General features: G+C 32.3%; 1 protein-coding gene across 1 annotated transcript; it reads left to right on the top strand.

The window, feature by feature from the left end:
• Positions 1-142: 142 nt before the first annotated feature.
• On the top strand, positions 143-22802 carry LOC149418551 (sorting nexin-2-like). The gene is made up of 10 exons (XM_089638837.1): positions 143-318; positions 786-932; positions 2064-2307; positions 9383-9562; positions 10472-10593; positions 15947-16153; positions 17580-17696; positions 18151-18270; positions 19072-19224; positions 20287-22802. Exons 1-10 carry the CDS (start codon positions 220-222, stop codon positions 20335-20337), a joined length of 1440 nt encoding a protein of 479 aa, XP_089494963.1. The 5' UTR covers positions 143-219; the 3' UTR covers positions 20338-22802.
• The last annotated feature ends 1133 nt before the right edge of the window (positions 22803-23935 follow it).

Genomic DNA, 23935 nt, shown 5'->3' with positions numbered 1-23935 from the left:
GATAACGATCACAATAAGTATTTATTTTAAGATGAAACTTAATATATAATAATGAAATTAAATTTGTGAGACAATTTTTTATTCGATGGATGTCGATCGGCATGGTAAAAAAAAATCCTACCCACATCACGCGCAACACTAGTGAACGCTAGCCGGTCGTATTATGTCGCTGTCGTTGTCATATTCGTTTTGATTAGAGGAAAATCAAATTGGACAAGAATGGCCGAAGATATGGAGCCTCCCCCTTTGTTTGAGACTGTCAATATTAAAAGAGACGAAGATGAAGATGAAGACGACCTCTTCGCTTCTGCAGTTCAGGTTTGTCCGCTCTTATAGATTGTTTTAAGGCGTTTGATCTAGATTTTTGATTGTCATTTTGACAGTTCAAAATGTAGTGCATACGTCAATGCATTTTATCGCTATCTTCCTCCCCTATTTGCTAAATATTACTCATTTGTAGATAAAACGGCTTGGATATTTCCTCTATCTCTCGTTTCTGCACGACATATTTTTATCTTCGGCGTAATATAGTTTTAGTCAACGCGTTAAAAAAAAGTATGACAATCGGTAATTGGAGGCAATCTTCTCTTGAATAGTTCATCCACACATCGGATCATGTTAACTAACACATTTAGATCTGACGTAGGTGTAACACAATAGCTTTGAAATGTTTGCATGGATAACCACTATCCCTAAAAATAATAAGTTCATTTTGTGGTATATAATATAATGATTACTGTGTAGCAAGAAATGTATTCACAGTGTAATTCACATTATGTTTCCAGGATAACCCTATTTTCAAAGAAGACACAAACGGTTACGATAACATCGATGAGTTTCCCAGCTTAGAAATATCATCTCCGGTAAATGAAGAAATGGAAAGTGTTCATATTAGTAAACGGCATTCCATCAGTAGTCCCATCATGGAAGAGGTAAGGTTATCACTGTATTAATTTAGTTTTTGTTCCTCGTTTGTTTCAGCCCAGGCTTGAAACAGTTGTCGTTGCCTATTGTACAGTGGTATAAACATTAAATAGTGCGGTTAAACGACTGCTCCTGATGTTTCACAGGGAATCTTCAAATTGTACATTTGTCGGGCATACCAACATTAATATATGAGTTTTGACTGAATATATAACCTAACATATTCTCGTCATAAATTTTAGGTTTCATTTCTATTGGATTTAAATGTGCTATCATTTATATTGAAAATAACAAAATACATAAATGTAAAGAATTATTATTGATAATACGGTATTTTCACAAACTATGAATACCGTTAAAAATGTGTTTTAATGTTTATCTTTCTGACTATGATTATCGTACTAAAAATATCTGATTTTAATATTTTCATTTATAATTATCAATCTAAAACCGTACATTCCGAAACTGTTCCAACTGACTACAATATCATTATGGCATTGAAACCGCCAACGTCTGGTCAAGTTGGCTGTCACCAACGTTGCCTGGTGTGACATCAACGCCGTTGAATTCACAATTAAAAATGAAGATGTCGTTTTTATTTGAAAATTTATTCATCATCATAAAAATAAAATAAAAATACCAACATAATCTTAATATTTTTCGATAATGAAAAAAAAATAACTGAACTTATTTAAGATAAATTATAGCATGTAATATTTTTACAGCGCTTCGTTATGACCATTATAACTGTTATAATTATATTATATAGTTGATTTAGAGAGAGTTGTATAAAACTTTTTGTAACACCTTCAGTATAAAAATAATATACCTACATTATTAATGCTAAATATATAAATAACTACACCTCCATATTATTATTTGGCAATAAAATTGAAATTATATATTTAATTTCAACATGTTTCAAATAGTTTTTTTATGGATTTCTCGAAATAAAGACAACAGAAACTTCCAGAGCGGGTTTTGTGACTCCACGACTCCTGCACATATTTTTTTCTACAGAAGTAATTTCGATTATTATAAAAAACAAAAATAACAGATTTGATTTGTTATATGTAAGTCAAAGTACATAGTGTTAATGAAATACTATTTGCTAATGGATTTGTCATTTTTCTATTTAGGTCACGACGGAGCGTGGAAACAATATAGAGATCACAGTAACAGAGCCGCAGAAGGTTGGCGAGGGTATGAGCTCCTACGTAGCGTACAGAGTTCTCACCAAGACCAACATGCCCATTTTCAACAAGCACGACTTCACCGTGTCACGGCGCTTCAGCGACTTCCTGGGCCTGCACGACAAGCTGACCGAGAAGTACCTTCGAGCGGGAAGGATCATACCACCTGCGCCGGAAAAGAGTGTAATTGGTAAGTAACTTATTCTTGCATTTCCACAGTAAAACAGAACATTGAAAGTGATGAAAAACACCCAATCTGTTATTTTATCATGTTCTGTTTTGTCCATTTACCAACTTATTATATTGAAGTAATTAAAGTGAACAATCGAAGTGCTGATTTCTAACAGTATGGTCTCATAGAAATCGTTGTATCTCCCTTACTGTCATGTTGAGTAATATTATCTATACGGTGTTCGAAAGAGAAATCACCACACTTTATGTTCAATTGTAGAAGTTAACCACAGAATAATTAAAATGTCTGCACCTTCATGAAACCAAAAGTTCCAAACAAAATTTAAAAAAAATTATGACACATATTTTAATATGAAGCAACAAAAAAGTGATGTGACAATAACGTTTGTGATACATTTGTCTAATAAAATGCATGTGTTTTTATAAATTTTTTCACTATCTGTAATTTTAGTTGCGTTTGCAAGCAGCAAGTAGGATAGGTTAGGTTAGGACAGGATAGGTCAGGTTAGGTTAGGTTAGTTTGGGTCATTATATTATTATTATTGATAATTTCAAATTTTTCGTTTCAATTGTGTTCTTTATACTGGCTGGTAGAGTAAAAAAATCATTGTTTCATGTCGCTAATATTGTAAACAAAATTACGCATCATTGTTTATCTTATCCGCATGAAGTCGGCCACTTATGTAGAATCAGTAATAACAAATGCCAGAAATTATTTGAAATTGCTGTCACCCCATACAACGAAAGCGAATTTTCATTTTACGTAATTAAAAAGAAAAATGCTAAAATTAAAAATTTCCCAAATGCATTCAGTTTCCTTTTATAGTAATTAAGGTCAATCAGAAGGATTTATTTAAAAATATTTCGTATAATCCGTGGCCAGCGATTCCAAATAGTTACCAATTTTTTTATTGTTAATACTCAACATTTTAATACATCAAAAATTATATTTTTATTTAAAATAATACAATTTAAAAGCTCACCTTTCTAAGACAGTTTTTAGTTTTTGGATACATTCAGAAATATTCTATTTATTTGGATTTTATTGCAAAGCGGAAATACTCCAACCTTCTGTGAAAATATGACTAATTCTGTGAGTTGGCAATGTTGGCCTTTGAAATAATCAAGCACTTTTAATCAGTCTGTTTATAAGCCCAGAAAAACTTAAGTATCATAAAAACTGCTTTAAAGTTCAAAATCTCCTACTTAGAAAACCCCATTTCGGTTTTAGTTTTATTGTATAATGTCACACATTAAGTTCTTAAGAAAATGATTGAGGTAAATTTTAATATTTGTGCTTGAACTTCGCAAAATAAAATTCAACGGCTGGTGTTAAACGGGAAGTTAAAACTTATCGCCATCTACAGAAGGAGTATTATTGTTAGCGGCCAGATTCCAAATGTTACATGATGTTGTGCATCGCCTTAATGTAAATATGTAAGTCTAAAGTCACGGTGTTTGAAAGAGATAGTGCAAAAAAAGTATGCAATATATGTAGTTGTGATTGATGAATACTAAGGACGGGTTGTTTCGGAGAATTTGAACAATTCATCAAATTTTCTAGTTCTGTTTTTCTTTCAGTTCTGTCAAGCAACTAGCCTATAGTGATATATTAACAGAACTTGAATAGGACTTGAATAGGACAGAACCCGAAAACGAACGTTGAAATTTGATGAATTGTTCAAATTCTCCGAAACAACCCGTCCTTGAATTAAGTGGATGAGTTTGTGTTTTTGAGAATTGTTGAAAGAGGAAACATATTCCCCTATTTCTTCTCTGGATTTTGACACTAGGCAAATGTTTTTTAATAAACTATAGATATCAACCACTGGCATGTCCCTTCGTTTTGCTTTTTTTTTATAAGTTAGTTCTTATAGGAATTGGGACCCTCCACAAATCCTTAAAACTGCCTAGTTATATACAAATTGGACAGTGTATTTTCTTCTAATACATTTGGTGAAAAAAATCTTAAAAATTGGTCCAATTTTGGAGTAGAAAATATGGTAAGACAAAACCTCGATTTTGACAATTTTATTTAGGATTTTGAATCAGCGTGAGGTGCAGTTGTCCCCTTTGCTCAGTATTCATGGGGGTAACAGTGACACCTTTGTAATATACCTATTAGTCAAATTTCTCGGCGCCCGTGTTTCCCCTTAACGAGAGATGGAAAGACTGATGCTGATATTGAATGGATGGTAAATTCTGAAAACTCCATTAATGGAGGATCGAACGCAGTTGGTACTAATAAAAAAATGCCCAAAGAAGCAAAGCTAGTAGTTCACAATCGAATGCTTACTGATACCACTGTTCTGAATTCAGTTTGAATATTTTTTTGTTGAACTAGCAAGTCCCAAACTAAACTTGCTGGCATCAATTTCCTTGTTTTCGTTGAGTCTCTTTTGTATTGTTATTAATACTTTTCCCTAAAATAGTTTCAATCTTAATAATTTACCTTAAAAAATAGTTTCTATTTCAGTGGTTCTCATTTTTTTTTAAATGTATTCCACCATATCCAAAGTATATTAATATCTTACCCATTATAAAAATTCCAAATTTATAATTTTTTTGTTTTGAAAAATAGCAAAATTCACAGCATGCGGCTGATTACTAATACATATTACTAGTTGAGGACTACAGCTCTATAGGAAATGTGATTCATTGATTGCTATTAATTATGTTGCTGAATCATTTTATTAGAATTGATTTAATTATTTTATCTTTATCAGATAATACGTTATAAGTTTGTTGTTATTTTTTTATGATTATAAGAAAAAGACACATACTAATAATATTTATGGTAACGGTGTACTCATAATAGAATATGTAGTTAGTTTGACCAATCATTCGTTTGTTGAAAACATTATTAATTTTCTAAGTTATTTTAAAACTTTTTACATTGTATTGAAAAAGTGCACTACATAAACATGATAAACAGTTGATGTTTTATTCCACTAATACATAACATTATTCTACAAACGTTACATTCCATAAATATAAAATGTTTATCATTCTTGGTATGTGTTCAATGTTTTTATTTCTAAACAACAAACCTGTTGACCTAATTAAGTAATAGCAGTAAATTATATACTATCAAATAATGAACACTCGGTAGAGATGGGCGTTTCCATTCTTTTATGAAAACAGCCAAAACTATATCTGGTTAAAAAAAGATATCTCACAAAGCCATTTAAAAATAACTCAGTATGTTCCTTTGTAATATTATTTATTTTGCAACATAAGGACAAAGCATAAATTGAAAAGTATTTATATATATTTTTGTTTTCTTTGTTTTTCCGTAATCCTAATTATTAACTCCTCACGCTAATTTGTTCGCTATTGGGAACATCTCATATAGAAATTGTTGTCTCCCTTACTGCCGTGTTGAGAAATACGATCTTAACAATGTTAGAAAGAAAAAACACCACACTTGATATTCAAATCTAGAAGTTATCCACAGAAGAATTAAAATGTTCACCTCTGTGTCCAATTGCAATTTGAGAAAAATTTATTAATAATTTTTATACGACACAACAGAAATGTGCGGTGACAATAACGTTTATAACGTAACGTAATTTTAGTTAGAAAAAACGTAAAGTGAGCAATTTTAAAAACTTTTTTTATTTTTGTATTCAATATTTTAATCAAATTAAATGTCTCTCGTATAATAAAATTTGTAAGTGTATTTCACTTTTCAAAAACAGTTTTCTGTTTTTGGAAACATTCAGAAATACTCCATTTATTCGAATTTTATTGCAAAGTCGAAATACTCTGATCTTCTGACAGAATACGTTAACCTCTCAGACATAGAATTTTATTTATTATGTGTCCCTTTGAGAACTGTCAAAACGTGATAATTTTTGTGTTATTTACGAGTTTTACTAAAATCTTCATAACTCACGTTTTGGGAAACGTAGCCTCATTCTAAAAAATGTTTTGGAAAGATTATGAAATCCACTATCGCATTGTGTTGTTATACGTAAATATTTGCGTTTCTATATATACATTTTATGAAAACGTCAAAAATATGTAAAAATCGCTTACCATTATTTCAAAGCCTTGAAAAATGTACTTTTTTCTGAGTAGCATAAAGGAATAACACTTTATATAGTGAAGAAATATATTTAAAAACTATTAGTCACCTCAAAATATTAACCGTCCAAATTAAAATATTTTTAATAAATTATTTAGAAACACAATAAATTATTAACGAACATCTTGACAGTTTCAATCGGCTTAGATAATGCACCTCTACGTTCCATAGATTTTTTTGACCGGTTAGTGGTTGAGTGGGCATAGCGCTTGGGTCTCACCCGAGCGTCGCGTGTTCGATTCCTCGGCTGGCTAAGTCCTCCATCACAACACAAGCAACATTTTCGGCTTTCTGTGGTGGTAGTAGGAGATTTTCAAACATTTTTGGGTTATTCGTAACCCGGGAATGTTTGTCTTTCTTTTTAAAAAAAAAAAAAAAAGATATTCTTGAATACAGACGCGTAGCGTTATTCATTATCGATACTCTGTTTTTTAAATCATGGCAATCCGTATACTAGTGATGGAAATAAATCAATTTTTGTAAAATCTCGCGCGTTTACGTGAAAAGACGTTCTAATGTCTTGACCGCTATTATCATATTTACGTCTTTTGACGTTCTAATGTTCTGAGTGGTTAAAGGCCTGAGGGATTAATAGATTGTGGTAATAAAGATGGTGAATACATTTACTACTATGATTCTTACCACAGAAGTTACCTTATGATTGAATCATCATTGGTGCATCTCACATTTCACAAATCGCCCCACTGAACAAATATTTCCTTTAGATTTTATGTCTTGTATTGTTATTTGCGCAAACCATGGAACCCTTATTATTTCTGCCATAATTTTGATACAAAAAAATATTTGAAAAATATACCACATTATAGGGTCCATGTCTTAAAATACTGTAACTGTAAATATGACTATAAATTGAAATAAGTTTATGGCTTATTTAAGTCAGTAATGGGCACAGACATCCAAAATGACAGACCTGCCCTAACACGAAATCCGGGTATCATTTCGACAAACTGGAGGCAAACAACTTTACCATGTTTTTGGCGCCAGGAGGATTCGAGAATGCTTTGAATAAACTACGATATAGTTGTCCGCCAAATAACACACATTGAAATAACCAGACCCGGTGCAGAAAAGTAATGTTCGCTAAAGGAAGGCAACGATTTGCAGTGTAGTTCATTGTGGGACTTTTCTACGCAGGATCTAAATGTTCATTCTTAAATGAACTGTCTGGCCTAGCGATGCTAAAAATGAGTGAGATGGGTTAATTCTAACGCACTTGTAAAAAGGTCTAACTAAAGAGTGTAACAAAATATTTAATTTTGGAAAAAAGCCCATACTTTTGTAACAAAATATTTAATTTTGGAAAAAAGCCCATACTTTTGTTTACCCGATTTGGGATATGCAATAAGGTTTTTTGAGCAGCCAGCTATTTGCGCACCATTGTAAAAAGGACTAGTAATTTTTAAGCAGATTTTATTTTCGCAGACTAAATCGTGATATGTATTACAATGTGAACAGGCAACTCAGAGAGATATCAATATACAGATACTGTCAGATTCATTTATTTTCAACGGAAACGAAAAGTTAATCATTTTTATGTGAATTCTTCTAAAGAATTGCAATGTCTGAAACCGTTGAACTATGGCACTAGAGGTGAAGGATGTTGTGAGGCAAAAGCTCATAAAATGGGAAAGAAATTGTTTTTTTGAATTTTTCCTTTGTGGTAGCTATTATTGGAATTGTTATCATCAACATTTATAATATCATATACATATTATGTATACAGATTAACATATAAATATTATTGTTTTATAATGCCCACAACTAATTTTTACACTAACCTTGAAATTACCTTTATAAATAATACACCTATAAATAATACACCTATAACTTATCATTAATTTTCTAAAACATAAATTATTATAGGTGCCTAAATGACATTTCAATTACGTCAACACTGTGAAACAAAAATTTTGAAATCTTTTAAATTCAAAATACAAAACCAGAATGAAATGTGATTCGTGACTCGTGACAACAGATTCAGTCATGCCAACCAAAGGTGTTTTAATGTGATGGTGTTTTATTAATTTTTAAATGACGATTTATAAATTCTATTAAAAACTACCTTAAAGCGATGCACTACGTAGCAATGCAAAAATCATGTGTTTTTGGTTTGAAAATTTGGTCGCCTAGAAATGTTTCAGATGCTTTAAATAAATACCGCAAGTATAATACATCTTGGCCTTTGAAGTAATGGAGAATTTTTTACATAAGTCTTTTTATAAGCCCAGAAAAAAATAATTTATAAGGCCTATGAAACTGCTTTAAAGTTATTTTATTTCCTACTTACGAACCCATTTTCGGTTATGGTTTTACATAATGTGGCAAATTAAGTTATTTTTAAAATGATCAGAAAACATTTAAATATTTATGCCTGAACATCCACAAAATAAAATACAAAGCACTTTTTGACCATGTTTTTTTCTCGTCTAAATCAAAACAGCTGGATGGTGTTATGCGGGAATTTAAGCCTTATCGCCATCTATGTAAGGAGTGTTATTGATGGCGGCTCGATTCAAAATATTACACGACGTAGTGCATCGCCTTAAAATGTATGAATTTAGAAAAAAGTTATTAATCTTTTCTGCTTCTGAAATCATGTAGAATCACCCCCGAAGTTTGTGCACTTTACCCCCGGATACTCTGTATATTAAAACTAATATGTTCAGAATTAGCATTTGTTGATCTATATGAATATATTTTTTTAAAGCGATAATATTTTTCACTGGAGTTCTTTATTAGGGATGCCATAGTCTCCTAGCTCCAGAAGGTTGGGAGTAGTTGGGACTCTTGTACGGTATTCAACAAAAAAAACACGAATTAAAAAAATAAGACAATCTTTTTTTAATATAGTATGGCAGACCCTATGTGACACCAGATGTGGGAAATGATTTCTGATACTTGAAGTACGCAATGAAGCAAAAGTTTATTGTAATTATGTACAATGTATACATTTTTTTTCCAGGAATGACTAAAATCAAAATGTCCAATCAGTCATCTGATGGCTCGGGAGTTTCTCCAGGAGGATCCGGCAGCTCAGAGTTTGTGGAGAGACGTCGAGCTTCCCTGGAGAGATATCTGAATCGCACCGCACAGCATCCCGTCCTATGCATCGACCCTGACTTCAGACAGTTTCTTGAATCGGGTTAGTAAATCAAAATAATATTTTGGCTCATCGTTTTAGTGCGTTTTAGCGAAAGTCATTTTGAAACACCAGTCAGCGAAACAACTTTCAGTGAGATCCCTGACAGCAGAAAAAACATTATAAAAGCGGTTGTAGATATTCAATTACATAGTACATAGCAAGTGATATTATTTTTTCACTGTGTTTTGTTCAAAGGCATACTTTTTTGGCAAGCAAAAATACGCCTAGCTGTTTGAATTTCCGTGAAATTGACAGCACAACCAATTATACTTACGCTAAGGCCTATATTTCTTTCCTGAAAGTGTGGAATAATACCAAAACTATCGACTGCTAGCAGCGATGTTCGTTGATTACCTTACCCACTCACACAGCTTTGGTTATAACGATAGCGAGTGAGATGAGCAACACCCACAAGAGAGTAACTGTGCGAATAGATTAGCAGAAACATCTGTGCTATGGTTCAAGCATGCTTATCTACATTCAACAAAAATAAATCTGTTTTAATCTTTAGTTTATTTATTTTTTTAATGGTAGATTATGTGTTTATAGATTTCGTAGGAATGTAAAAATACCATAAACTATAAAGCCTCTATTTAAAATTACATGTGAATATTAGTAATTTCAGAGATTTAGGGTACTCCTCTTAGTAACAAGAATGTTAAATAGCCGAGTACCAAAGAGGCTTCTTCATAATAAACCTGCAGGACGAAAGAGAATTGCAAGACTTACACTTAGGCGGTTGGATGGTTTGGAGTTGAAACACCGCAATCGGAAGGAGACATCAGGAAACCGTGATGATTAAACATTTTGTAATTTTAGTATGTTTGGCGCGCATTTTGGTTTTCTAAGCATGAAAAACAAAGGAATTAATAACAATCAAATTAAATTAATATCCTTTATTCCCTGTAGAAATGGACCTGCCAAAAGCTACCAGCACTTCGGCCCTCAGTGGCGCCGGTGTCCTAAGATTGTTCAACAAAGTCGGTGAGACAGTCAACAAGATCACCTACAAAATGGATGAAACAGATTCTGTGAGTATCATTGTGATTATTATCTATTGAAGGTGTTTTCATATTAGCGATGAATGTTAGCCCTGTGTTGAAATAAATTAAATGTTAGGTTGAAATGATCCCTAGCTTTCACTGTTTATTTTTATACAAAATCGTATTAATTCCTTTGACGTGCCCTATAATATTTCATAAGTTTTCTATCCACAAACACGTGACTTTAAGCCCCATTCAAAAGGGAGTGAAATTTTCGCTACTGAGTCTTTTTGGTGTGGTAGTTGACATTTGGTCATTCACACTTCATGGAATCATCTGATCAGATTCCACATTATTTTTTCATTCACATTTAATGTGAGTGATTTTCTGTTGATTAAAGATGAAATTTTAGTAATGAACAGTTGTCAGGTAAAGTTGACTGCATACTCTGTCTGTAGGCGCTAAAAACTTCTTTTGTGAATGAGGCTTTACAGGCACTAACTTATTTCTTGTGTAAAAGCAGTGATATTTTTTCATAGTTTTGTCATTATTATCTTGGAAAATTACTGGTTTTGAATTATACTATGAAAACAAACTTAGTTTACTCCTGCAATGAAGATGTTGATGGATGCAATGCAATGAATGAGAGCACACTGCACTTCATTTTTATCATTGCCTTGAAATAAATGTTTAAATTTACACCACTAAAATTTACAATAAATGTACAAGTTGCAGTGAAATCTCTCAACTAGGTATTTCTAGTGCACCTTGTTTTATAATAAATCAAGATGTGTTCTACTCGCAGATCTAAAGTATTTCTAAGCGATCAAATTTTTAAACCAAAACACATGATTTTGCATTACTTCGTGGTGCGTCGCTTTAACGGGTTTACTGCTGACTGTAATTTATATAATCATCTAATTATTTCCTTACTGACAACCATCAAAATTAATGTTTGAATCATAATGCTTGACTGAAATAATCCAAATCCAATTAGGCGATGAGTTTTAATTGTTAAAATCCAGCGTTGTTCTTACCAGAGTAATAATTATTGTTATTTTATGAAAGGCAAATTAGCTTATCAGCTTTCTAAAATATTCACTGCTACAGCTATCTTTGTGACTCTGCCCATGTTTTATTCACGGTTATTTTTATTTTTCATAATTCAACGTAAGCAGAGGGATGGCAAGGTAGGGGACCTTTACCAAGCCACAATAGATTTTTTTTTAGTACATAGTTTGTTCATGTTTTATTTTCGTTAAGTTATAAATAGTCGCAATGTAAATAGCGTTCATTTTTAATGTCTTGTCTTTTATGTGTTTTTGATTTGTGCAAATTGGTATAGAATATACTAGATTGCGACCTCTGATAAGTTGTCCAGGTAAACGATACTCTTAGCCTCATCACGTCAGAGAGACCTCCGTTAATTTATTTGTATATGCGTTTATGAGTTTTTTAAAATATATATACAGGGTGTCCGGAAACTCGTAGTACAAGCGGGAAACTGGTGAATCTACATCACATTTGGAGTCGATTTTGTAGTATATTTTTTTTTTATTTGAGCTTTCGTTATCGAGTAAATCGAGTTTGAAGTTGATTTTTTTTTTTTAAATTTTTTTTTTTTTAATCAAATTCTTATAAATTATTACTGAAGATCAAAGTACCCAACTAATTAAAACTATTTGAAAGTAAAACAAATGAAGAAACTCGGATTTGAAGCATTATTTTGAAATCACCCTTCATTTAACCCGGTGTAATCATAAAATATTTCTGCTCTGCAGGGTTAAAACATCTGTTATTCAACCCTAAACACCAGAAAAAACTTTAACCCTAAAATAGCCGAAAAATATTTTTTTTTGGTTTTTTTTTTTTTTTTTTTGAAAATGCTCAAATCAAAAAACTTTATGTTTTTTTGGGTTCCCCATGTGGTGTAGATTCTCCAGTTTCCCGCTTGTACTACGAGTTTCCGGACACCGTGTATATTATGGTGTAAAATTAGACGTAAGGAAAACGGCATTACAAAATATCTATTACGTAATTAATATCTTTATTATCATTCGGGTCAGACTGTACCCATCACCGAAGTGGATGTGTTAACTAAAATTTATGTAAATAAAAATGTTTGTTCAAAATCTTAAATCTCCAAAAGTTCTTCATCGACCACGCTTTGAAATTTTTACACAATTTTGCATTCGAATACGCGTGTATTTTAATATACCTGTATTATATATGTGACCTGAAACAGATAAAAAAAAATTAAGAAGTTTTTCAAAAAGTTGTTTGTTGAACAAACATGCTTTTTTTTTTTAGATACAGCGCCATCTGTTGGACGTAAAAGCAACAATCTCTATTGTTTCTCTATCTTCACAGACAAAATGAGCCACAGCTACGCGTGGTGGGGTACAGCTAGTATAAAGTAAAATAATTTATTTTTTACTCCACCATGATTCATGTAATTTAGCACAAAACGAATTCCATTACAATTGGCTTCTGTTAAAATAACTGTTTGGGACGGGTTAAATTGATACTGTATATGCTAAGCAGTGAAAATCGCTAAAAATATTTTCAAGGGACCTTATTTCAAGGGTTCGAATTAGGCAACTTTTGAAATTTCATTTATGAATATTAAAAAACTAAATTTTAGCAAAACTTCTTCTTTGGAAATCATGGTTTTACTAACTGTACATAACATAATATGAGAAAAGCAGATGACAAATACATTTTGCGAGTTGTATGGTCAAATAAAGGCAATCTTATGTATTCTATGTTGATGATTATGTATTTGTAATGATTTGTGTGTAAATTTGTTGTCGTCTGAATGTTTTTATAAATAGAGAAATAGATCACTTTGTAAATAGGTGTTTTTTAAAACTTTTTTTAATGCTGAAATCTTTTAGTTTCTGCAATATTCATCTTAGAAGATTGCATGAATTCAGTAGGAATTATTAGTGAAAACAAATCAAGCACTTTTAATTTATTTTTATGGTTCGTCTGAATAAACGTAAAACTGTGTATTGATTAGTATTTAGAATTATTTGTAAGAGCATGTTTAGTTTATTAATTTTGTATTAATCGACCAAGACCAAGATAAGTGTTCATATTGATTATCATTTTTTATTAAATAATTAATATGTAATTCAATAATAAAATTACACTTTAACAAGATATGTTAAATTTTATATTTCTAATATTTGACTGATTAGCGAAGTCTTGTTTTAACTCAACCATTTGGCATTTCATTTGTCTGTAAATTCATTTGTTACGCTCCGGTTCCGGTTCTAGATGTTAGCTTTATTGGATAGTGCCTTTTTATCCCGCCAGAGTTTACGTGATCGTGGTTCCTAATACGAGCTGTCAAATCGGAATAATCAATATTATGGTACTTACCAGGGGGGTATAACTCCGATCGAAAATTGGAAACGTGAATCCAATAATGAAAAACTCTGAAAGTCTATGGAAAAAACTTTCAGAGTTCTTCATTGGTGTATGGTATAATAAGTAGGCTCCGAATGAGATTTTTACTGTCTATATATTGGCATATCTATGTTTTTTAGGACCAATTTGTTTTACACGAAAAGCCCTAAGATATCGATCTAGTGAGTGGTTTATTTACGGTACCTACCGACCTGAATAAAGTTTGAAAAAAGATTTGTCACTGAGATGGTGAAATATCTTTGGACAGATTGTATGTATAGTTCCTTGTTTGAAATAATAACATGTTACGTAAAATATTTATGGTTTATAGTAAGTAGGTAGGTAGGTATTTAAGTACCTACTCACAAATCTTATGATTTCAGAGAAAATTTAGATTTATTAAATAAGAAAAAATTAGAAACATACTTTTTTTTTTGGATGCGAGGTCTACTGTTTACATGTCCATTAGTTTATTACTGTATTATTTGTATATAGAAAATATATTACCTTGTCTTCTGCAAGAGATCAGTGTAATACAACAGACAAAAATAATATTAATATTGTTAGTGCCACAGGTTCTGCAGTTATTGTTCTTTTAACTCGACAAAAATGACGAAAACAAAAAAAAATTCAAAATTTAGATATGGATTAAAAAACAAAAAAGGCTATACATATTACAAAATAATTTTTTATTAAAATAATAAAAAAATATTCCTACATAGTACACATATTATACACAACCGACCAACAATTATATACATATTGCTTAGTTTTTATAACTGCCTTAATTATTTTATTTTTATAACATTACTTTATTTAATTTAATTTTTTATATTTCATTTAAATTCGTTTAATTAACTTGATTTCAATGCAGTACATTTTTATTTACATACATAATTTGTCACATACAATTGTAAAATGGGGGCCTCTGCACGGGTAAAGCACTCAGTGATGCTCACATTACCGGTTCATATTTTATGAAAAAAAGATTCTGGAAAAAAAAAAAAAAAAACTTTAATCGTTATTCTAACCTTTCAATCAATCAACACATTATTAACTTGCACCGAAATTCCATAATACCAGATACTACATTAACAAGTACATAATACTAAATTACAGTGAACATATTATCAAAGTTTTCATGCCGTTTTAGCAGTTGGGGCAGGGATGCATTGCTTTGATAAGGTTTCCGTCTTGTGCTACTGCGGTCAATTTGTAGGCCCAGCTTTTTCTCAGGGTTGGTGAGATAGGTTATATTTGTTCCAAAACTACACAACAAATTGCTTTAATGTTAATGACACTATTTTGCTTCATAAATATCTTGTCAAGTAAAGTATTATTGTACCAAAATTATTAAGGAATCTGAAATACGAAGGCTGTGAAAGGTATAGGAAATGGAATTAATCATACTAACCATTTAGGGGGCAATAGAAAAGCAAGGACTTGCTTAATACCCTTAATTCTGTTTTGCCACAGTGGACACGTTCTACAGAATACTGTAAAAAAAAATTATATATGTCACTGTGAGACAATAAACAGATCCGTGTGCACATGTTTGGTACGATTCCATGATAACTCAACACAATGACAATTCAACGCACCTTTAAGTAGTGGTATTAATAAAGTCATTAAAAGCGATGAAAACAAATTTAAACCTAACCTACGTAATCTATTTAATGTAGTTTTTGATTCATCACTTTTCATGGCTTTATATAACTTTTTAAAGGTGTGTTAAATTGTCATTTTGATGAGTTATCTAGTCACCGTTTGGTACGAAACCACTTAAATCACTAATTCATTTCTATTCTAACTCGATTCTAAGTACGTATACACATTACCATTATTTCAAAACCATGTAAAAAATACTCTGTAAGATCAGAATTGACTGTGTATATATTTAAAAGAAATTATCTGCCTGCTTTCAATTCTTATAGTTATTGATTAACAATGGTACGAGTGACAACTCACATTTGTATTACACCCCCAGTGGTTCGAGGAGCGCTGCAGCATGGTGGATGCCCTGGATGCCGCCTTACGCCGCCTTCATGGTGCCGCGGAAGCCCTGGCTGGCGGGCGCCGCGAGCTGGCCACACTGGCAGGGGGCGCTGCCAGGTCCGCGGCCGCGCTTTCCGGGGCCGAGGAACACGCCGCATTGGCGCGGGCGCTGTCGCAGTTGGCAGATGTTCAGGAAAAGGTAATGATTCACATATAACTGCCATGATGAAAGATCACTATTCTAAATCAAAACTTTGCTTGAAATGGCTTTATCTGTGATTAGTGACCTGGTTATCTAACACGATCGATCGATGATTTATCGATAGTGTCAATAACTTGTCATAGTTCCCGAGCACAACTGCAGATTGCAAATAAGGTTCATGTCGAATAAATTAAGATAATTTATTATATTATTGTTGATTTGCAGTCATGCCCGGGAAAGATGATAAGTTACCAACATTATCGTATTTATAAAACCTTTATTGATCAACTGTGCTAGATACCCTGATCTGAACCTCCTTCCCATCCCCACTCCCTTCGGCCACACTAAATGCACCAATTGGGAATGACTTATTCCCACTGGCTCCAGGAAGTTTACTCCGTACAAAAGCAATAAATCCCTTCTCACCTGTTGCGCCATTAGTAGGTTGATCTTACAGGCAGGAAACAATCTGTGCTGAAGCTGTATTCGATAGTCGTTAAGAACACACTAGCTAGGAACATACTGTCTTCACAAATCTATTTTAGCTACAGTTGTTGATCCTTGTACACTTCTGTTGTCCTCCTTTTTACACCGTGAAATCGTTTTTGAAGGGTCCTATTGAAATAAACTATGAATGCAGGAAAACAATGGATGCGAAAAAAGCTACATTCATATTTAAATGTTTAATATTCTAAAAATATATTCATATTTCATATATACGTGAATGTGTTTAAATAAAGATGCTGCGATTCCTAAATGCTTGGCTACATCAACGTGTTTTTAGCGGGATGATTTACCACTTTGACAATTTTCAATCTTTCTTGAAGAGTATAAACAGACTTTTTTTAAAATTTTTATGTTTGAATAGTTTAAACTTTTGACTGGAAAGTCATAAGATATCCACATTCGTGTACCGCTGTGTTTGAATGTGTAACGACGACTAATATTAGAAGTGACTGCTAGCAACGATCGATCGAGTAAAATAGTATAAAAACTGCTTGTTCTAACCCCGAGGGGGCCGGATCCTTGAATTTGCTGTATTGAAGAATCGTGCCCATGCATAGTATGAACTGCACTAATTGCAGTGTTGACTTTATATATTAATTTTGCCTTCGAATATCGGGTTAGGTAAAGACAAATAAAAATGTCACTTTAACAAGTATGGTATTGTCTGATGGGTTGGCTTTAACAAAACAAGTTTCTTGCCGGCCCCTATGTGCTATAGGATTAATGCAGGTAAACAATGCATAGCGAAACAATCTTTGCATCTATTTTCGCGAGTTTTGTATGAAATTAATTCGGGACTGAAATAAATGAACGGCACATGCGGGAAAACGATTATTCGAGGAACAATCAACCGAGATTTCACTGTATTTATAAAGTAGTATTGTAAAGGTAATACTGATTTTATTTCTGCTTTCAGGTAGAAAATCTTCACAACGAGCAATCCAACACAGACTTCTATGTCCTTTGTGAACTTCTGAAGGACTACATTGGTCTTCTGGGAGCCATTAAAGATGTGTTTCATGAACGTGTTAAGGTATGAATGATTTCTTTTCAATGTTGGTCATATACATTTTAAATGAAAGTTCTCTAAATTATATTCAATGAATTTATGTACAATTTTTTTAGAAATACTTAATTTTAACTTGTTTATTTGAGATATCTTTACAATCTTACGAAAATTGTAATCTAAACGTGGGCAAAGATCCGTTTAGTTGTGGACTGGGACGAGGAGAAAATGCCACAAGATATGGGCTGTCAAGAATTAGCAAAGCTGCGCGGTGTTGCAACCGATCGGATAATAATGTGGCAATGGCAAGCGTAAAAATGTTTTAAATAATTAGTTGCGGTGCTTGGCTGCAGGGCCTTAGACTAAAAATGAAAGAGGAAGATATTTCATTTTAAAATCTATATCTAGATTCCGTTAATTTGTGTTTAATTTGTAAGGTTGTTTTATTAGTATATTACATTATGTAATGTTTTGTTATTAGGTTTTCCAAAACTGGCAACATGCTCAGATGCAGTTGACAAAACGGAGAGAGAACAAAGCCAAAGCTGAGTTGGCAGGAAGAAGTGACCGCATTGAACAAGCATCCACTGAAATTATTGAGGTAAAGCAATTATTTCCTTTCTTAATAGCGCCTAATTTGTTTTACAAATTAGCCACAATATAAACATTTTTGTATTCTATTATCACTGAATTTTATGCACTTAATTATAGTTCAATGTTCTATTTTGTCACTGTTCTGTTTTATCATGGACAGCACACAGACATAGTTATTTTATCCACCAACATCGGCCATTACTTTGGATTTATTCCTAGGTCTTGGGAAGACTAAAAAATTGCAGAAATTATACTGCCGGAATTATAATTACGGAAGCAATCGAAATCCACAAAAACCCCATTAATATTAACGGCCACGGGGTTAAGCTTAATAGTTCTTGGTATCTGGTACTTTTCGGCTACACCAAAACAAAACGCCGAAAACCACATTAATTATATACAGAAATACCAGCCCTAAAAGGATAGATGCGAGCAACACAGTATCGCTTCTACATACATAAACTCACATTTAACCATAATCTACACATCTGTCTTGATGATGGACATTGTAACACTGTCTGAAATGATGACTAAAGAAGGAGGAAGCGCAACAGGCACAATACAACTTATATATTAAATAATTATGTTGTTTTATATTAAGGGTATATATTATACTTAAAAGAATTCACTATCTGCACTTTCATAGATGGCGCTAATTTAATTATTTTAGGAAAAAATCACTTTTGCGAGTTGTGCTTTAAAATATTAAGATGAATTATTTGTTTGCCCGTACATACGCAATATGAATATGAGTAGTAATTATTTATATATTTACCCTAAAAAAATGTACATTAATTTGGCCATGTAGTGGGAGGCAAAGGTGGAGCGGGGCCAGCAGGAGTTCAACAACATCTCCAGCATGATAAAGAAGGAGATGGAGTTGTTTGAGGTTTCCCGCGTCCGGGAGTTCCGCGCTACCATCATCCGATACCTGGAGGATCATATGGCGCACCAAGCCCAGGTTTGTTCCTGTTTTCCTGTTTTGATCACCCTTATCAAAGTATTTTAATACTATTTCGACGTTACAACTAAAATTTTAAAGCTGTTTATTAACCACTCGTGCGATAGCTACCCAAATTTTGGTAGCTGTAGGTAGGTGATTTTTATGTTTTAAAATTAATTTATTTTTAACTTCCCGCAGTCAGCTAACATGTTTAGTCATTAGTTTGATTAAGCTTCTATCAAATACCAAAATATGTCATTATATATCTGCCATGGAATATTCTGCATTATGTTTTATATTGTGTAGTCTGCATGTAAACGTCATTTTAAAATGTTCTCGATAAATTTAACATCTGTTTACATGTTAAATATTGCATTTTTTAATGTCTGTTACTATGGAAATTTCCAGTAGAACGTAGACGACATACAGAAATAGTAATATTCAATAATGCCCCAAGTAAGCACAAGTAGGGCGATTTCTAAATATAGGTGGATTCATTGGCTTTAAACCACAGAAAGCAGTTTATGTATTATGTTTCCGTGTTAATATTGGAAAGTACGATTTTTGGAATGAGGGCGGCCGAATAGCTCGAGTGGTTAAAATAAAAGTTTCCATGACAAAACACATGGAAGAAAGAGAAATAACTAACTTCAACTAGCCTAACATATTATTTTTATTATGTTCTGTTTTGTTACCGTTGTTTTATCGGGCTACCAAAATAAACATGAATATTCTGCAAACGTTGCATTTGCTTTCTAGAAAATCCAAGGATTGCAATATGCAATTTGTGCATTTCTTTGGAATAATAAGCATCTTGAAACATGTCTACGAATGTTTCTTTGGTAAAATTCTAACCTTTAGAGCTCTGTTGTAACCTTTCTTTCTGTTGCATGCATCATTTATGAGAAAGAGCGAGAGGTTAAAACTGTTTTATCAGCAGTATGCTATGTATCGTAGGCACATGAAAAATGTTAATAATTTTTCATTGCCTTCTTATTGTCCTTGCCGATTCCATTACTGCCCTCAATGCCCTCCCTGTTGGATGATGGATGCAGCTAATGAGTTTGTTTATCTTTCCAGCTCATCAAGTACTGGGAGGCATTTGTCCCAGAGGCAAAAGCGATTGCCTGAGGTTCGGAGAAGCTCCTCAGTCGTAATCAACATACCAAATGGTGATTCCTGTTGTAGTATGTATTTGTTATAGACGATCTTTACGCTACAACTTTGTCCACGGCTGGTGGATACGTATTAACACATAAGTACTCGTACACATAGTTCACAGGCTTCATTTCTATATTTGAACATTTACAGAATTTTTAGAACATTTTCAGGTGTTTTACAGATATTAAAGTGTAACATTGTCATCAAATGGCCAATAGGCGCCATTTTGTTTTGTTTTTTTTTTTACATTTCAAAGGTTTTGGATATTTTGACTTTTGATGTTTTCTGATGTGGTCTCTGTTAAACGCTTATTATAGGTCTGTTTTAGATTTTGAACAAATTTTGATCAGCAGAAATGCACAACTGTCATGTTGTTATCCTTGTCAGCTTATCATAAATTGACAGAAAGCTGAGACATACCAAAGATTGTCAAAAAAACAAAATGGTGTTGATTGGCCATTTGATGACAATGGAAACATTTTTTAAACACAACAACATTATATTTTCAGAATAAATACTTTCTTCTAACTCTGAGGGTAGTAGAAACCCTCTTTCTGTAGCCACGATTTTAAATTTTTAATGCTTTGGGTAAACGGAGCTTTTCAAAAGTGGTACCAACATAACTAATATTCCTTCAAATTGCTGCAAAAATTACTTATAAATCATAAATTTATTGTGTTTCTACATGGTGCCAGTAATATCTTACAGCTTTAATTACATGCTTCACAGAGGCGCTTGGCAGTTAAGAGCTAAAATCCTGTTCACCGTTGATGTTGGCAGAATGAGAATGCTTCGGTTCTTCAACTTGTTTTTGCGTAAACATACGATTTTAAAAACATTGTTTCTTGTGTGATAATTGAAATATTAAATTATGCAATAATTTGGTAATTTAATGTGATAGATGCAACTAACTATCTATGAAAAACAGAAAAAAAAGAATTTTTGTTATGTCGGTACTCCAGCGCTGTTCATACACCATGTCTATGTTTATTGTAAAGAAAAATGTATAACTATTGTGCCACGTTCGCCACGTTCGCCACGTGTGCCACGTTCGCCCATTATTCTATATAAATTAGGCAAGCGGTGAAAAGGTTAACAAATAAAAATCTGAAATTATAATGTGACTACATAATTGATAATAATGCATTCATATAATACGTATCTTTAACTTCACTATAATTTTGATATAGAACAAAGAATCATGTAATTACTTCCTCTTAACTTGAAAATGAAATAGGAAGCAATCATGTAATTGCTTAATTAATCATGTAATTGCTTCCTCTTAACTTGAAAATGAAATAGGAAGCAATTACATGATTGCTTCCTATAATCATGTAATTGCTTCCTCGAAATTTGAAAATGAAATAGGGAGACAGTTTATCCTAAATAATATTGTCTCTCCTGTGCTTCCATTTTATTTTCAAAGCAGTCTTTAACCAAGTCCTTATCAATATAATGTAGTATGTTTACAACTTAATTTATCACACATTTTTTGGGTTAAATTACAACACATAGTTTAGTTGATTTCGCATCAGTTTATTTATAATCTGGTTCCCCCAACTGACTGACTATATTTTTCGTGATAATTTGGTGACTGGTATAGTTTTCATATGTGTAATATTATTATGAATGGGAGAAATTCTGAATTAAAAATAATATCTATGAGATAGATATCTGCAGAAACAGATGAGTTTTACTAAAAATTAACTGCTTCTGTAGAGAACTTCTTAGAACCTCAAGATTAAAGCATTGGTTCTTTGAAAGCCTTTATGCACAGAGGGGCGCTAAATTATAATTTAATTTCAACCGTGTATGAATTGTGGCTGACAAAATGACTTCATAGTATCTTCTGTCATTGTCCTGCCAATTATTTCACAGTGAACTTGCTTGACCATTTATTTAGTTAATTCTATATAAATGTTTACCACTGTGCTAATAAAATCCTTCAATGTCTATTTGTAAGATCTGTTTTCTGAATTATTTCTGAATATACATTTCATAAAATAATATGTATGTTGTTGCTATTTTGTTAAAACATACATTATAAATGATAGCTTGTGCTCAATTTGTGTTAAATTTATTTTTATTATTATTTAGGTTTTCTCAGCCTTACTAATAAGTTACTTTTATTTCAGTAGGATATATTTTTTATATGGTGCATCAGCCCTTGAGAAATACGTACTATATTGGTTTCCATGTCTAGTTTTTATATGGTGCATCAGCCCATGTGGAAACCAATACGTACTATATTGGTTTCCACATCTAGTTTTTTTTCTGCTCTTATGGAATTATTTTTTTATTACTTTTATGCTTCAGTTTCTGTTCAGGAGAGATAAATTTTATAAATTAGTATTTATGTGCCTAAAACACGTAACATTGCGGTAAAACCACATTCATCAACACAAAAGGCTCTTATGGAGGATTTGAAATACATATATTTATCAGCCCTTGAGAAATACGTACTATATTGGTTTCCATGTCTAGTTTTTATATGGTGCATCAGCCCATGTGGAAACCAATACGTACTATATTGGTTTCCACATCTAGTTTTTTTTCTGCTCTTATGGAATTATTTTTTTATTACTTTTATGCTTCAGTTTCTGTTCAGGAGAGATAAATTTTATAAATTAGTATTTATGTGCCTAAAACACGTAACATTGCGGTAAAACCACATTCATCAACACAAAAGGCTCTTATGGAGGATTTGAAATACATATATTTACATGAAATTAAAATACATAATGTACATTTAAATAGGGTACGATTTTAACAGTAAGTCAATATATATAGAGAATATGTATCCATCAATGGACATTCTGTCAGGAGAAAGGTGTGCATCTTATCCCTAGAAGGGTTTTAAGATAAGTTAAAAGAAATGTAAAAAATATTTTTAATAAACATAATATTTAAGATGTGAAAATGTATAAAAAATGATTATCTGATTCCATAATGCAAAATTTATTCTTTGATTAATTTTACCTGTGTCCGGTTTTTACAGTTACTGAACAAGGAATTTAAACAAAATTGGGATTCGATTATTAACTTCATGTATTAACTATTTTCACAATAAGGGTGAATTTACTCTGTAGTTTTAGAGGGAATCACCCCATTTCATCCAGGTTTGGCAGACCTATCCTACAATCCGTTACACAAGTTTTTTGTGCAAGAGACTACAATAGTCTTCCTTTTTCTATAGGCAGAAATTTACGTTAACTTCATACGGTTACTAACCTCTCGGCAAGTGAGTTTCTGCGAATTTATCTGGGGAGTAAGTTTCTTTTTTGTTCAATTTAAACTTTAAACATATAAATAAAAATGTGATCAACTTCAATGCACCCCAATAAAACTAATTTCCTATTATTTTGTAAGATAATAGTCCATACTCCTTTGGAACTTTTTTCGTTCAGACGAAACGTTTCATTCATACTGGCTACTTGCGGAGAGGTTAAATTCAAAATGAGCGAATTCGTCTTATTCCCAATAACAATGTATGTACATATTGCTATCAATAATCTAGAAAAAGTAATAGATGTTTAAACCTATTGTTTTCCATTAATACAGATCGACG

Source organism: Hesperophylax consimilis, chromosome 13 (assembly GCF_061612785.1).
Source record: "Hesperophylax consimilis isolate HC1 chromosome 13, BYU_Hcon_1.0, whole genome shotgun sequence".
NCBI lineage: Eukaryota > Metazoa > Arthropoda > Insecta > Trichoptera > Limnephilidae > Hesperophylax > Hesperophylax consimilis.
Note: the sequence above shows the minus strand (reverse complement) of the source record. Positions and strands in the feature narration are given on the sequence as shown.